Below are 16,589 nucleotides of genomic sequence, written 5' to 3'. Positions count from 1 at the left end.
CAGTGTTTCTGGGGTCGGGGAGCAGAAGCATAAGCTGGCCACGTGCAGCCTCTTCACTGGGGAAAACCAGTGTGTAGGTTGAGGGAAAGGCTGCGAAATGTTCCCCCCCACACATTCCCTTTTTTCTTTTTAATTTCACCCAATTATGCAGTCTTCCTTTTTCCTTTCTACACTCCTGGCTTAAGGCCCGTTTGGAAGTCTTTGATTTGCCTGGACAGAAAGAAGAGGGCTGGGTACAAAATTAGTCTCAGAGCCACTAACAATGAAAACACCTAAGGTGGGAGATGGGCTATAACTTGTTTGGAGAGTCAGAGCACTCGCTGTAAAGGTCATGTAGTGCTGCTGCACACAAGTGAGTAGTTCAAGGCATTTTGATGCAGAGAAAAACCAATTAAGATATAACCAGTGCTGACATTCCCCTGAGCTGTTTCATCTCTTACCGCTTCAAAAAAAGCAGGGAACAACAAATTATGTCCTTTCAATCCCAGATTTATATAGGATGAATTGTTGCTTAGCCTATGAAAAGATCAAAAAAAAAAAGAGATCTTTGAAGAAATATTACCTACAAAGGTCTCTGGACTATTATTAAAAAAAAAAAAAGAAAAAAGAGGTTAATAAGCACCGTTCAGGTCAAAATACAGGCAAGCACAGTGTGTGCAACAAAGTGCTAGCAAGGGTTTCTTGCCCAGGCATTTTGCAGCTGGCATTAAGAGGGGAAATCACGGAGCTGGGCTCTCCGGCAGCAGCAGCACAGGGTTTCGGGTGCGTTTGTCTGCAGCTGCCGGCTTGGTAGAGCTCACCAGGCTGGAAAGTCTTGTGGTTGTGGAGGCGGCTGGGCTGTTATCGGGAGCTCCTGCCTGAGGAAAACAGGTGACGGAGCCCTCCCTCCCACTGCCCCGGGCCGTGCTGGGGGCAATGCGCTGCCTCCTCTTGTGAGGCCTGGAGAAGGCCCCTCCACAGGGGTCACCAGCATGGGGTGAGCACGGTTTCCATAACTGAGCAGCATGGGCACTGAGCCTGCCTGGGCTCTCCTGGCCTCCCCCAGGAGTCGGCAGTAGCTTTAGAGCCTAGGGATGGAGAGCAAAAGGCAAAGGTGCAGGCGGCACCCCCCAGGTGCTGGCGGTGGGCAGCACTCTCCTCTCCCACCTCCCTATTAGCGAGGCCAAGTGTTAATTAGAAGTGGTGCTCACTGCTTGAGGATGAGGATGTGGCTGGGATGGCAGTAGCCCAATGCGGGCGATGTTGACAATGCTGCCCCAAAGCCTTGCTCTCCATCCATCCGCATCCCTCCTCCTCATGCAGTGCAGGGAGCTGCTGGGGCAGGAGGAGGAGGATGGGGAGGAGGAAGAGGAGGAGGAGGAGGCCGCCGGCCTCCTTTTCCCACCAGCCGGCCTGACCGGTGCACGGGGGTTTGCCAGCACCTTCCCAACCCAGAGCCTGCTTTCAAAGTGAGCCCTGATGAGGCCATCGGATGGAGGCAAAGCAAACAGACGCTGTAATTGCACTGCACGCTCTCTCATCTCCGCGGAGAGTTGCAAAATGTGCCGCCTACCTCCCTCGTCAGCCAGGCTTTAATTGGCTTTAATGAAGAGGCAATTATGCTATTTCAATTTTTAATTAAAGGGGGCAGTGGGGCGGGGAGAGGGGGGACTGGCCCCCTGTGAGTGTGGCCCCATGGTGATGCCAGGGTGTGCGGTGGGACACATGGGGGGGGGGGGGGGGGGGGGGGGGGGGGGTTCAAACCCAGCCCTTTGGCATGAGCGTCCGGGTGGCTTGGGGGACCGGCAGGAGCAGATAGAAGATGTCTGCCCCCTGGCCATGCTGCTGGGGCTCTCAGATCCAGCCCCAGCACCCCCAGGCAAGCTGCAAATGGCTTCTGTGGTGTTGGAGGCAGCACATCAAAGGGGCAGAGAAGAGCTTTGGGAAAAAAAAGAAATCAGAACTGAAAAACCCTCTGAAGGCAAAGCAAGCCCTCCACACACACAGCACAAACCAGAAACATCTCCTGGATGAAACACGGGGGGGGCCTCTGGTGGGGAGGTGGAGGCCTGAGAGCATAGCAGGCCCACCATTAGGAGCTCCAAGATATCTGTATTTATTTTATTTTTTAATTTATTATTTATATATATTATTTTATTTATTTTATTTTATTCCTGGGCTGGCAGCTCCCAGGGATGTGTGCCCACATGCTGCAGGGTGCTGAGCTCATTGGGGCCCCTGGGCACCAACTGGCACTGACATAAAGGTGGGAGCCATCTCCCCAGTGCCGATAGCGCAGGCACAGAGCGGAGAGGAGGCGGCTCGCTGGGCTGGCTCGCACCAGCCCCAAAGAGGGAGCCAGGGACAGTCACATGTAAAAAAAAAATGGGAAGGAAAGGAAGCAAGGTCCAAGGTCTTTCTGTGCAATGATTGATTCACCTGCTCGGCAAATATATCCGGGGCCGTATCGCAGGCTGTGCGTGGGAGGGCTGAGTCAGGCCGGTTCTGCTGATCGGCCGCCCCAGCCGCGTGCCAGATGGGCGAGTGAGCTGCTTTCCTCTGACTGAGGAGAAGTGAAACCTGCTTTTTTTTTTTTTTTTTTTTCAAAGAAAGCCTGAATGGAAGCAACATGTGAGAGCTGGGCTGGCTCCAGCAGCCAACGCCGAGCCAGCAGCCTCCACCCTTGGAAGGCTGGGGCGGATAAAACCTCCCCTGCTTTCCTCTCCGCCTGCCACCACCTCCCCAGAAAAGCTTCCCCCACCTCAGTGCCCACAGCATTTGTCGATTGCAGCCTCTTGTGCGCAACCTGAGGTCTTCTCCAGCATCTTCTACAGCTATGGCTGGATCTCAGGTTTTCCCTGTGCCCCACAGCCCATTGATCTGCTGGGCATCACCCAGAGAAATGGGCACCTCTGTCACCATGGGGTGCCTGATGTTCTCAGCACGTGTGGCTACCATGCTGGTGACCCAGTCCTGGGCTCCCATGGTGCTGCCCTCTGAGCATGTATACAAAAATAAATCACTTCTGGGAGAGGACGTGTCCTGGAAGCAGTCTCTGCCCTGGAAATAATGTTGTGGATGAAGATATTGCTAGATCAGGGGCATTTTTCTCGGTCTGCAACACCCCCCCTCCCATCACGGTGTGGCCGCAGTGACTCACAGGGTGCACACTGCCTGTGGGAGGCTGTTTCTCCTCCATGGCAGCACAGTGCCCTGTGGGACCGCAGCAGGTATCAATATGAGAGGATTCATTTTTCCGGCATAATCATACCAAAGTAATCACCACTCACTTATGAGCAGGGCTGAGGCAAAATGTCCCGCAGGGGATCGAGGCTCTGAGTGGTGGTGGGCGATAAGAGGCTGAGCAGAGGCTGTGGTCCCTGAGAAAAGGGGATTTCTGAGAGCAGGTGTGGCTGAGCTCCTCCTGGCCTTGGTCAACACTTAGCAGCTTTCCCATCCAGGAGGCAGCCAGCCTTTGAAGTGCAAGCAGAGGGGAAGCGCGGCCGTGAGTCACCACAGATAAGGGGCACGTTCCCTCCCTTATCAGCTCTGGGCTGTGCAAGAAGGCGAGGCCGGGCCGTGGGTTTGTCACACTGCAAAGAAATGTGCTCATGGGGCGGCCAGACCCGAAAAGCCCAGGTCCCAGGGTGGTGTGACCACAGGGTGACTGCTGCTCTCCCTCATCACTGACGGAGCACAGGCCTTGATGATGATTCCTGGTGGTGCCATGAGCTGAATGGCGCTGATTGATAGGCTGGTTAGACAAGTCTTGGGTGGTGAAGCTCCACAGAGCACCTTTGGACATTGTCACAGGGAGCAGACAATGCCCGGCCAGGAGGGAAGGCCGGAATTAGGGGATGAGTTATCCTGGCAGCGGCAGGGCAACCAATGGGCCCCCCATCCACCATGGGTGGGGGAGAAGATGGAAGGAGATGGGCGCACTTAAGTGAGACCTTTCTTCTCCTACTTTCACGTAGCTTTGCTCTTGAGCGTCTTATGAGGCCTTGGCCATGAAATGTCCTACCCTGGGCTGGCTGGGTTTAGTGTCAGAACTGCCAACCTCATTTGGCATTATGTCTGACACAGGGATGGTTTGCTCTCACTGTCCATTTACTCCTTTTTGGCCATCTCAAAGCAGGATAAGCCAGCACACATGGTCACGCAGGTGTGCCCAGGCTCGGTCCCTGCCCAAACCACCTTGTCCTGCCCATGCTGGTACTCGCATGGAAAGCCACTACTTTTTAGCCCCGTGTCCCACCCGCACCCCTGCCGCAGCCTTCGCCACTGCTGATGCAAGCCTGAGTGTTCATTTCTGGCGAAGGTTGTCCAATTATGGGAAATCCGTCCAGTTCTGTGACTTTGACTCCTGCCCCACTAAGGCTGAAAGAATGCCTGAGTCATCCCTGCCGCCTGCCAAGAGCCTTAACTCCTTTTGCTCCATCCGGAGGTTTTCTTTTCCCTGCTCCGAAGGCTGGCCAGCCAGTGTGACCAGAGTGTTCGGCCTTGCTCTCTGACCTGAATAAATTCTCAATAGTTGCAACATTCAACAATAATAACAACAACAATAATTTAAGAGTGGTATATTAATAACATAATTAATAAGCATGATAATTCTATTAATTATTGATTATTATAAATGAGGTATTAGCAGCATTTTATCCTTGCCGTAGGAACCCCTCTGGTTACAGCATCTCCCAAAAAGCTGGGACTGAACCCACCGCAGGGCAGTAATGCCAGCTCAGTTCTACCCTACGTGTGCTGCCCTAAAGGAAATCTCTTCAAAAAGAAGATGCTAATTTGGGATTAATAGCTAAGCTTTTACGACATTTGGCCCAGTGCGTTGGACTGTGCAGCACTGAGGGATTTCTAGGATATTGCACAGTTTCTGTGTTTAAAGCTCACTTGCTTCTGGGCCAGGTGATGGATCCCCTCCCTGCCCATCCCACCGGGGCTGCGGTCCCTACCCCACAGGAACTTTGACCAGATTGAGAGGTGGCAGAGGGCCAGGGCCAGACTCTGCCACCAGCACAGGTGCTGCCTGCCCTTGCTGCTTATTTTCAGTTCATCCCTGGCAAGCAAAGCCCAGCCAAGGCTCCCTGCCCCATGCTACCCAGGCCACTGGGTTTGTGCTTGGCTCCAGAAGTCAGCACAAAACACACAGATGTTTCTGCCAGCTTGCTTCTCTTTGCCACCAAAGATGAGAGAAAAAACCAAAACCACTGTTCCTCAACGTTTTATGAGTTACATTTTCCCTTTCCCACCTCATGACTCAGCTGGGTGGCACGGGGACTGTGAGGAGGAGCACAACGTCATCCCGAAGCTCATCGCTTACTTTCTCCAGCCCCAGCCCTGAGCCCAGTACGAGTTACATCAGGACGTCCCTGGGACTCAGGGCTGCAACATGCCCTGAGCTACCTCCTTCAAATATTTGCCAAGGTGGGGCCGGGCATTCAAACATGAGAGGATCTGAGTAACCAATGGGAAGGAAAAGCAAGTCCAGCTTTTATGAGGTGGCCCCCTTAGGAACGGTTAACTGGAGTGATGGGCGGCTGCCGTTCTCCCCCTCTTATGACGCCGAAGGCAAACGATGGGTGCAAACTGGGTAGCACCTGGGGCCTATGCACACCAACTGCTGCTGCTCGGGGCTGTTGAACCCACCCCATTCCCACCCCACTGGTGTCTGGAGCAGGGACATAAATCAGCAGCAGGTGAGCTTTGGGAAAGTCAAACAAAACTGGAGAAATGCACATTGCTGATGCCCCTTCTCCTTTTTCTCCCATGGTTTTTGGGTTTTCTTGAAGCTCCTGAAGCTGATGCATAGAAAACACATATAAGGTGCACACACACACACACACACACACACATATATATATATATATATATATAAATGTAAATATATATGTAGAGAGAGGGACTACACTTCACCATATGAGGTTCACCACAGCATCCTCAGCCACCACAGGCCACACTGGCGAAGCGCTGGCCATGGGCCTGGGTCCAGGAGGAGCAGTAGGGAAGAGGCAGCAGGTGAAGGTCATGGTGGCGAACGATAGCTCTCCCATCCCCCACTCTCCTGGCCTCTGCTGGGAATGATGTGCTTGAGGGTTTTGTTTGTGATCGCTCCCCAGCCTGGCTGGAGACGGGAAATGGCCTAAATCTTGACAGTAAAGTGACCTCATCATCGTCCCCCCTGCCCCGAGCTTGCCGATGTTTTGGTTTGGCGAGCTTGTGATGCATTTCAGTGTTTACCCTTAAAGTTTATTCACTGTTGGTTCAAAAACAAAACAAAACAAAAAAAATGGAGAAAAGCAAAAAGCATGTCTGGGAGGATGCGCCAAGCATGGAGCTCGTTCATTCACAGGCAGAACAGCCGGGGGGAACCTGGGGCATGCGCCGTGCTCGGATGTGACGTGGGGGGGTGGTGGGGACATCCCGCTTGTACACATTCGTCAGCACTGGACCTGTTGGAAGTGCCTCCAGGAGCACGTCTCACTCTGTCCTCATCTCCATCACGGGGTTTTCTGGGCTGCGATGATGTTTGTCACGCCTGTATAACTTCAGCATGGTGGAGGGGGTCTGTGGGTGACACAACAGGGACACCGTGGGGAAGTGGGACACACTCAGGGCCATTTCCAAGTGGCTTTGCTTGGCCAAAGGGTTTGGCACTTTCGCACTTGTCACTACACCAGAGAATAAATTCCTGACAGTCAATGTAACAACTCATGCAACAGCGAATCTGGGGGATGTCCTTCACCTCCCCGCTCACACACATGCATCTGAGGATGCACCTATGTGCTGCTCTGTCAGCCCCAGCACCTCTCCTCCCGAACCATGGCCAGGTGACGGCCTCAGGAGGGCTGATGCCCACAGCTGGAGCCTGCGGGCAGACAGAGCCCGCAGCAGGAGCACCAGCGTCACCCAGTAAAAGGGCTGGGACGTAGCACCGTATGTGACAAGAGGCAGACTGAGAAACACCAGAGAAAATATCAGAGCTGAAGCTCTTCCCAGGGGGATTTCCTACGAGAAGCACCTCTACAGGTAGATAAAAAAGGGAAGAGATGGTTCAAAGGCACTTTTCTTATCACTGAAAGTAGAAAGGGCAGGCTGCCGGTAGCAGTGACCTTCAATTTGCCTTCTTACTACTATGAGGCCCGTCTCTTCATAATCTCCAGTAAATGCTAATGCTGTAGCACAGGGTAATAAAAGACTAGCTGCAAGCACAACGGGCCATTTCAGCCCGAATGCCATGATTTGTAACTGCTGTAGACTTAATATGCAATGAGCATGTCAGCATCAATCAGGGCTGAGATCTCAGACATTTGTCACTGTTGCTGCAAAATAAAGATCTCCCAAATATTTATATTGCCAGGATGGGGTTTGGGAATATCACATCATTTTAAAATCACAAGCTGTAGCCTAAACCATCTCCTGAGCTCATTAGACATGAGCAAATATCCGTGGCACTCCGAGGGGCCAGTAAATACCGTGTATTTCAGGTCAGCACTTGGAAAGCCACTGGTGTTCCCACGCCCTCAGCCAAAATCCTCATTTACTGGGAAGTACTGAGTCACAACCCGTCCCCAGCAGCCAGTCCATGGGGCTGGGTCCTCCCCCAAAATGCAGGCTAACATCTCAAAGTAGTTGTGATCTGGAGACCAGGCCTAATCCAGGTCCCACATGGGCTTGAGACGAGACTCAAAGATACGTCTCTTAGGTGGTGGGACCCAAGCAACATGACCAATGCTCAAGAGACCGGATAACGTAAGACTCTTTGGGGGACTTTTTTTTTCCCTTTGTAACCAGACTAAACACCTACGTGATGTCCAGGAGCTGAGAACGTGCTCCACATAGGGTCACGTCCAGGAAGATGACTGCTGGGGAGAAATAAACACAAACACACACATTTCTAACCACTACCCTGACCCGCAGTGCCTATGTAAGTTGGACTTGGAGCACCCTTATTTGGCTGCATCCCTGGGAGTCCAGTGAAGGACCAGATTACTGGAACTGACTGGTTTTTTTTATTTGTTTTGTTTTTTCCCCAGCCCCTCATGATTGTTTCATGGCAGTTTACAACATGCAGTGGTAACGCACTGAGTCAGTTGGACGAAACATTTTCAAGCTGCTTAGGAAAAAAGAGTCTTAGTCAGATAAATATTAGTAAATTGAGCAACGGGGGCTACGTGATATTGCTGATTAATACATGGCTTGCGTACAGCATGAAAAATTCTTCTCACAGATTGAGCAAAGATGCTTCCTCTGCTGCCCTTGTTTAAATTAGCCCCCAAACCAGCTGAAAAGCTCCAGCCCTGCTGTGTTTCGTTTGCTGCAATCATTAAACAAGCAGCCTTGGTGGCCTCCATCTGCCTTGCTGAGACCCCTCCAGGGTCCTCCCCGCAGAGGGAGCAGCGCCCAGCACTTTGCCGGGGTGGGTTGGGGGGGCTGGTGGTCCCAGGAGGTTTGTGAAGGGAGAGGATGATAAGAAACTGTAAGCAAGACCTTCATGGGTATCTTGTGGAATGTTCTCATTATATATATATATATATATGGTAAGGAATATGAACATGTGAAAAAATGAGCAAAGGAAAAAAATGTGAAAAGCGTGAAGAAATGCTGCTCCTCACAACTGTTCTGCAGTAGTAGCCCAGACCCCCAGTGTGCAGCTTATTTTTTATTTTTTAATGCAAGTTATCAGGGGACCTGGTGCTCACTAAGCTATAGGAGCCTGTGGATAGAGCTATGCTCCTAGAAATAATAGAACTTGGAGGGCAGCAGTTTATGATGTGAGAGCATATGCTTCTCCATTACTAATTGACTTCAGCTGGCAGGATTACAACCTCAAGCCTGTAAACAGGCTCTTTTCCCCCTACAGATGTCATGTTTAAATAAAAGGAAATCATTATAATTAAAAAAAAAGTCATATGGCCTCATTTCTCCACTTCCTTCTGCTGCTGAGATGTAACGCCGGCTGAATTGGTGGTCCCTCGCCAGGCCAGGGATGTGCACATCTCTGGGACTACAGTTAAGTGGCAACAGGAATGACAGCATGACAGCAGTGGAAATGCTGATACCCTGCAGAGCATGAGTAAGGGCTGATGTGTTTGGAGGCAGATCCTGACCTGGGCAGGCTGGGTGCATCGCTACAACCCACTCAAGACCCCATGAAAGGGTGCGTGGGGAGAGCTGCAGAGGTGATAAATCATTAAGCCTCCCCCCTCCCCCTTTTTTTTTTTCATTTTTCCTCAGCATGAGCCCCATCCCTTGAACACAGAGGGAGCCATCAGGCCAATGGGCACACAGGCCAGTGGGGGGGCACATAAAACCCCAAAGTCTGAAACAATGAGCAAAATCCCTGGTCTGGAGCATGCACTGAATTAAGAAACACACGCGATGGCAGGGCCAGCAACCCTCCCGTCACTTGGCAGAGGGCTGAAGCCATACCTCTGTGCCATGTTGGCTTTGAAAATGTTCTTGCCAGAGCAGAAGTTGCTTTAGGGTGATGCAAAGGGTGGTAGCTGAATGCTGAAAGTGGGAGATGGGCACACAGAAATAGGCTCCAGCATGTGAACCGCGATGCGCTGCCCTGGAGCTGCCCACGCTGCCTGCCTTGCTGCATCCCCCACCACCTCCCCAATGCTTAGCACTGCCCACTGATTTATTTTTATTTATTTTTATTTGTTTTTATTTATTTTTATTTATTTTTATTTTATTCTAAGAGTAGGGAGACCCACATGTACACAAGCTGCTCCGTGACACTTGGGAAGATCACGCTTGCCTTGTATTTCTTACTCTCTCCCCAGGCGCTGAAGATGAAGTGAGCACTCCACTGTAAACTCCCTGTGAGTTCCTCACTTAATTTATTAACCTGTATTATTTTAAAAGGAGTCAATATGCACATTTCTTTTCTTTCTCCCAAGCAAAGCAATAGGCTTTTTGCTTTTTCCTACACAAAGACCAGCCACTGCAGCACACGCTAGGACTGGGGCTGTGCTGCTTCAGTGCAAGCTGTGGGAGCTTTTTTTTCCCAGGCCAGGATGCTCTGAGGTCTCCGAAGCTCTCAGTTCTTCCCTGACACATGCTCCCATAGGAAATCTTCCGTGGTTGTATTTTGCTGCCTGGTTTGGGGTCAGCTGGAGTCACCTTTGCTTTGCTCTCTGCCTCGGTAAGGGCAAACAAGCGTTAAAACCTGCTTTATGCAGTTTTTGTATGGTCACAATGCCAAAGACATAGAATTAAGGTATTTTAATGCACTGGGCTTTCCTTTTATGTGGTTATCCACTTAGCAAGCCCATGCTAATAAAAAGGGGAGAGTTCTTATAGTGGCCATAAATTGGAAACCAGGGTCCCAGTGCTGCAAGAACCTTTCTCTACACCGTGAGCAATTTTTTTCACTTTTTTTTTTTTTTTTTTTCCTGGCAGTGTTCTGAGTTGGTCAGTGCTCCGACAAGCTGGAGGCTGTGACAGCTGAGGCTCTGATTTTTTGATGTGATGGATGAGTGCAGATCACTTAGGTGCTAGCCAAAGCAGGAAGACGAACACCAAAGCGGGCTGCTGACCCCGCACCACAGATGTGAGCTTCATTTAAAATCAAATTTTTTAATTTTAATTTTATTTTTTTTTTTAATTTTTCTGGACCTTTTGAAGCAAGGTGTGCACAAACATGCCATGTCCTGTAGCTTTCCAAACTGGGAGCCTTCCTTCAGATGTTCCTTGTATGCTCCCGGCTTGCTGCCTTTTCTGTTTCGTCTCTGTTTGAAGTGGTGTCCCATTTCCTTCGCAAAGACCCCTCCCCGGTGCGTTTGGGAGCCCTACTTAAAATAATAATAAAATTTCAGCTTAGGATCCAGCTCTGCTCCTACCTAGCTGAGATCCCTTGTTCTTTATGGGGTCTTTTGTGCAGGAACTTTGCTGTTTTACAGGCTGGAGTGCCATTTGTCTGGAAAATGCCACCCTGGACCCTTTCCCTTGCAGAAGGCAGCCAAGAACCCCACAGAAGTGAGCCACCCAGGCTGCTGCTTGCTGCAACGCTGGCTAGGGCGAAGCAGTGTGGGGTGTAAAGAGGGTGGCAAAAACTCGCGGGGTGCTAGGGGAAGTTACGGTGGGCTTGCTTCTGCTGCCGGCTGATCGTCTCCTAAATCCCCAGCTTCACTCCCTGCCCCGTGGGGCTGGGGGCTGGCAAACCACGCAGCCTTCCCGAGTGGGGGGGGAGTGGGTTTAGCATAGTGGGGGGGGCGGGTGAAATAAAGGGGCGAAGGCGGCGATTGCAGAGGACGATGCAAAAAACAAGGGACTGGGGGCTCGGCTGAGCCGCGGTGGTCACCCACGCGTGGTGGGGTCTCCGCAGGCCCCCCCCTTCGGAGCAGCGCGGCCCGGGGGGGGCGGGCGGGAGGCGGAGCGGCGAGGGGGCGGCGGGCCGGGCTCCCCGGGGGAGGCACCGGAAGGCGGCCGGCGCTGATTCATTGCAATAAATCGGTCCTGAGCGGCACGGCTCGCTCATCGTCGCCACAGCCCCAGCCGGAGCCGCAGCTGGAGGAGCCGCAGCCGCCGCGGAGGAAGGGAGGGAGGGAAGAAGGAGAAAAGCAAGGGGAAAGGATGAAGATGCAAGCCGAGGTGATCCGCGAGGGCGAGCTGGAGAAGCGCAGCGACAGCCTTTTTCAGCTGTGGAAGAAGAAGCTGGTGGTGCTCACCAAGGACAGCCTGAGCCTCTTCCCCGACGGGCACAAGCGGGCCAAGGGCAAGGAGCTGGGCTTCGGCTCTATCCTCAAGGTGGACTGCGTGGAGCGTACGGGCAAGTACATCTACTTCACCATCGTCACCAAGGACCGCAAGGAGATTGACTTTCGGTGCCCGGACCAGAGCTGCTGGAACGCCTCCATCACCATGGCCCTCATCGACTTCCAGAACAAGCGGGCCATCCAGGACTTCAAGAGCCGCCAGGAGATGGAGCAGGCGGCGGGCACCCAGGAGCGGCGGCTGGCCCGGGCGCCCTGAGCCCCCTGCCCGCCGCCCGGCACGGCCCGGCACGGCCCCAGGTGAGCCCGAGCCCCCTGTGCTCCGTCCGGCTGCCAAGGGGTCGCCCACATCGCCGGGTCCCCCCAGGCCGGGTATTTTGGGTGGGTGCGGGCGGCGAGGGACTGCCGGGGCAGAAATGGCATTCGATGATGCTTTCACGCAGAATTCCCTATGGAAACCCCCAAGCATGCGATGAGGGCTGGACGCTGCCTCCCACTTGGGAGCTCTTTATTTTTCTATTTCCACCACCCGGTGCGTTTCACTAACCTGCTTTCTCTCACTGCCCTTAGAGCATGCCGCTGGATGATATACCAGAGCAAGTGTCTTGGACTGAAATGGGACAGGGTACCAATGAAGGAAAGCGAAGAAGATAGCTGGAAGCAGCTTGGTTTTCTCCAAGCCTGTCGAGGCTGCTGAGCAAAGAGCTCCAAGCTTTGCCTGAGATGCATTTTGAAAAAGAAAAACCAAAGACTTCCATACAGGACTTCTAGCCAGGCGGCCACGTGTGTTGAGTGGCACGACTTCGCAAACGATTATCTTGTATTTATGAGACGCAAGGAAGATTCAACACTGACTGGTGGTGTTAAACACAATTTAAATTATTTGTAGTATCTATATTTGTATTTATTTTGATGAATGTCTTTTGGCAGTTATTCGTCTTAATATTGCTTTTGCATTAATATGTCCATTCCAAATAAATTACTTGAAATGTTCACTTTTTATTACTATAGTCTGTGGTGCAGTAACTTCTTTTGTGGACGCATATCTGTGCCGCGGGCAGTGGCTTGAAAGGAGCGGGCGAGCACCATTTTGGTGGCCTGGACTGGGCAGTGGGAGGTGGAGGAACTCAAGGTAACCCATCTGTATCTGAGAACAGGGAGAGAAAGCGTGTTGAGGGCCAGTGCTGGCCAGCGGTGGAAATACAAAAGCCTTCCACGTGCTCAGTAAAGGCTCTTTCGGAAGCATTTTCCCATGTAATTGAGTAATGGCAGCTAAAGACGGCGCAAGAGCTCCCCGCAACTATAAAATGTTTCTGCCTACTACTAACGCCCTTTGCCTTCCCCCTGCTGCCTCATAGCTTCCTGCTGGGCTGGGGCAGTGACCTGGATTATTGATTTCAGCCTAATGCAGTGCTGGAGCTCTGCAGGATTGCTCACCTTTGCAACACAGCAAGCCAAACTCCTCTCCTCTTATCTGCCTGCAGTGACGTGGTGCCTAGATCAGGTTAAATTTCCTGGGAAGGAGTAAGATGGCCTTTTCCTACAGAGCTCATAGACCAAGCAGCAGCTCTTTTATATATATATTTTTTGGGGACAAAATTATTGAAGATTTGTCTCGTGAGGCTCAATAATCACTAGTGAAGTATTCCCTACTAATGCTCCAAAGTTGATCACTTCATTTGGGTAATTTTCCCCCCCTCCCCCAGTATCAGGAAATTCTTGCAGGAGAGTTTATAGTAGAGGAAGCTATTTAATTACAAGCAGCCTGTAGTAAAAGCAAGAGAGGCTTAGTACAGTGAATAAAAATCACCCTGGGAGGAGGGTCAGGGCCACAGCAGGGCCGGGCATCCTCCTCATGCCCTGCTGGCAGCTGTGCCCAGCAGCCTCATGCACCGTCATGGCTTCCCAGGCTTTAACAGTGGACATAGCAAACATCTGGCCACAGCATCTGAAAGCCTTTAGCTCTGGCGCCCCTCTAACACAAGAACACCAGAGGCACGGTTAGTAGAGTGATAATGCACTGCTGCTCAAATGTGGGTGCGTTCTACCCCCATTGTCTTTGTTAGTATTGAGGGAAGAAAAAAAGCCCAAGCCGAGCAGAGGGGCTGGCTGTTAATCACCTCAGTTTCCGTGAATCCAACGCAGGAATGCTGACTTAGAGCAGCTGGGGCTCGGAAGCTGCTGCTGAGTGTTTGCAATGGCAGCGGCAGCTTGTGGGGCAAGCGGCCCCCCGCTATTGCAAGCTGGTCTGCCCGCTGCTGGCCTTGATGTCAGGTCTTTGTTGTGCCAAGGGTGAAGAAACACAAGGAGCTGTTGAAAGTGCTTTATTCCATGTTTGTGGCCTCAAAAAGAAAGCACAATGCCACTGTCTTCTTTATTGCTATGGGAAAAGGGGGCAGCTTTGGTGCATCTGAATCAGTGGGCTTTCTGCTCTCTCAGTGGGATTTTACTCTTTAACAGGTAAACAAACAACCCGATATTGACAATTAGCTGCAAATAGCCGAAGGAGTGGACACCGAATCGTTTGTACAACACACCACCGATGGTTGGGCCCACCGTCCGTGTCAGGGGCTGGACCGACGCGCAGATTCCCAGCATGGTACCTAGGAGAGACGGCAGAGACAGGCACACATCAGGGCGAGGGCGAGTTTTGGGAAGGAGGTGTGCGGGAGCCCCTTCGTCCCTGCTGGTCTTCCCCCCACAGTGGTAGGCAATCACTTCAAATAATCTCTTGCATTCATTTATAGACGTCCAATTAGGGTTCATTAAGTCTAAGGCCTCCTGGAGGCATGGGGATGAGTTTCCACCAGGAGCCAGCTCAGCTCTTTGCCACTGCGATGCAGATGGTTGTAATGCTGCCCGAAAGGCAAGCCGATGCTCACTGCCACCTTAGCCAGGGTCCAAGGATGCTTTGGGCACTAGAAGATGCTCCTGAACTCAATCAGGCTGCCAAATACAGCACAGGTTGGGGACGGAGATGTCGCTTCTAGGAGCACATTGATGCCTTCCAAAGCGAAGCACACCGTCTTCTGATATCATGATTAGCAGCAGTGGGTACCCGAGAGGCTCCCATCCCACCAAGCAGCAATCACCATTTCTTCTCTTGCATAATACTGCTCTCGAGAGCTTATCAGGAGCAAGAAACTTAGGTCGAACTATGTCTTTAAGACTAAATAGCTAAAAGCACAGATAGAGACTGAACCCCCTTGAGATTACCCCCCACACCCTTGCGAACAGAGCGGATGTTTCAATTTGGATGGAAATGGGAGCCTTTCACCTGGCTCGGCCGGTTCTCCTTCCAACAGCTCGCACATTTGCATGGTTAACAGGAGCCCAGGGGAAGAGGAAGCACCTCCACTTGGGCAAAGGCAGGTTTTTCCGCCAGGACATCTCACGGGATGCAACCACGGTCCCCTGCACCCGCCGGGCTCCTGGCCATGCGGTCCTCATGCGGGATGGCACTCACACTGAGGGGAGCAGACAATGCCCATCCAGCCAGGAAATTATTAGCCCACACCACTGGGAGGGAGGGCAAGCTGTGCAAGGAACTTACGCCCTGCTCTGAAATGTTGTTTTAAATTATTTCTCTTAACCCCAGTGTGATTAGTGGGCTGTTGGCATCAATTTTCCACCAAGACATGAACTGAACCATCACCACACCATGCCAGGAACACCTAGGCAAGGGGAGGATGCTGTCCTGCTTGCAAGATGTGGACACCAGTGTGATATCTAGCATGGCTTAGAGCAGTGGGTGACCACGGAGGACTGCCCCCCCCCCCCCCCCCCCCCAGCTCAGAGGGAGGGTGGGCAGCCAGGTGTTGGTGTAACGCTGCCCCAGGACTGCTGCGCTTTTATCAAAAATGCTTAAAATACTTGTGCAATGAGCCCGAACCGAGGGCGTAGTCATGGTGCGCGGAGAGGGAAGTCTCCCTGGAAGAGCTGCTGAGCTCCTCCTGCACATGGGAACACCACGGCGATGGGTGGGACCTTAACCTGACCCTTTGCCAATGGGAACAATCCCACAACCACCAAACTTTCTGGGCAGGTTTTGCAATTATTTTTTTCCCTCTAGGTATTTGAATTAAACTAATTACTACGTGCAATTGCCAAACTGGCTCTTATGATTGAGGAGGCACTTTTTTCCTTTCCTTTTTTTTTTTTTTGAGCTGAAATCCATTCTCTCAAAAGGCTGGGCTCTCCCTCTGCACTTCTGTAACACACTGCTGAGAAAGATAATTTCTATTTAATGGGCTTAAATTAGATCCCTCATGTCGGATGCCCTGGAGCTTTGGGACACTGTAAATCTCAACCCTCGCTCCATTTCCACGCTGCACACGTGATGGATCTCAGTTAACATCAGACCTTTAACCGTGACGAGTCACCACGCCAGCAAAAACCATGTCTGCATCACTTTGTTCAGCTCTGCCAAAACCCATGCTTGCTTGCCACCTTCTTTATCACAGTGATTTCACTTTCTGTACCTTTCCTGCCCCCTTTTTCTCCTCCTTCACTACCTTTTCCCCTGCTTTTTCCCATAACTGGCATCGCTACCCCTTCCCATGTGGCCAGACCTGGCCAGTGCAGTCACCTCCCACCCCAGACCTTCTCCCAGCCTCTCCTCCCACAGGTTTCGGGGCCGTGTCCCTCCTCCCAGCTCACTCCTTTCCAGCTCACATCCTGTCACCGCCTTCAGATGACAGTGCTGGCCCGGATCAGCCTGGTGCCCGCAGGGCAATATCATGGCCTCATTTAATGATCAGGGCACCACGAGCGGCCGCCTCCGAACCAGCAAGGCAAAGCTGGGGGGGCCTGGGGGGGCCGAGCCTTGCTGCAAGCTCTCCTTCTAGGGCTTTGCGCCTGATGTGCAAATAAAATTGT

The 16,589-nt window shown here is 52.0% G+C and overlaps 2 protein-coding genes across 2 annotated transcripts in view; one reads left to right on the top strand and one right to left on the bottom strand.

Annotated features, from left to right (window-relative positions):
* The first annotated feature begins 11,434 nt into the window (after positions 1-11,434).
* Positions 11,435-12,717, top strand: PHLDA2 (pleckstrin homology like domain family A member 2). Its single transcript, XM_040559613.1, has 2 exons — positions 11,435-12,011; positions 12,282-12,717. The coding sequence occupies exon 1, from the start codon at positions 11,572-11,574 to the stop codon at positions 11,968-11,970; it is 399 nt and encodes a 132-aa protein (XP_040415547.1). The 5' UTR covers positions 11,435-11,571; the 3' UTR covers positions 11,971-12,011; positions 12,282-12,717.
* A 1,308-nt stretch (positions 12,718-14,025) lies between these two features.
* The window catches only part of SLC22A18 (solute carrier family 22 member 18), a 58,416-nt gene continuing 55,852 nt past the window's right edge, over positions 14,026-16,589 (bottom strand). Inside the window, exon 10 of the mRNA XM_040559488.1 lies at positions 14,026-14,314. Within this exon, the coding sequence (XP_040415422.1) occupies positions 14,127-14,314 (188 nt within the window). The 3' untranslated portion in view covers positions 14,026-14,126. The remainder of the gene's footprint in view (positions 14,315-16,589) is intronic.

Source organism: Cygnus olor, chromosome 5, assembly GCF_009769625.2.
Source record: "Cygnus olor isolate bCygOlo1 chromosome 5, bCygOlo1.pri.v2, whole genome shotgun sequence".
Taxonomy (NCBI): domain Eukaryota; kingdom Metazoa; phylum Chordata; class Aves; order Anseriformes; family Anatidae; genus Cygnus; species Cygnus olor.
The sequence above is the reverse complement of the archived record's forward strand: the minus strand, read 5'-3'. Positions and strand labels throughout refer to the sequence as shown.

Excerpts from the sequence above, each read along its gene's own strand:
- PHLDA2 (XM_040559613.1), top strand. The coding sequence starts at position 11,572 with ATGAAGATGCAAGCCGAGGTGATCCGCGAGGGCGAGCTGGAGAAGCGC.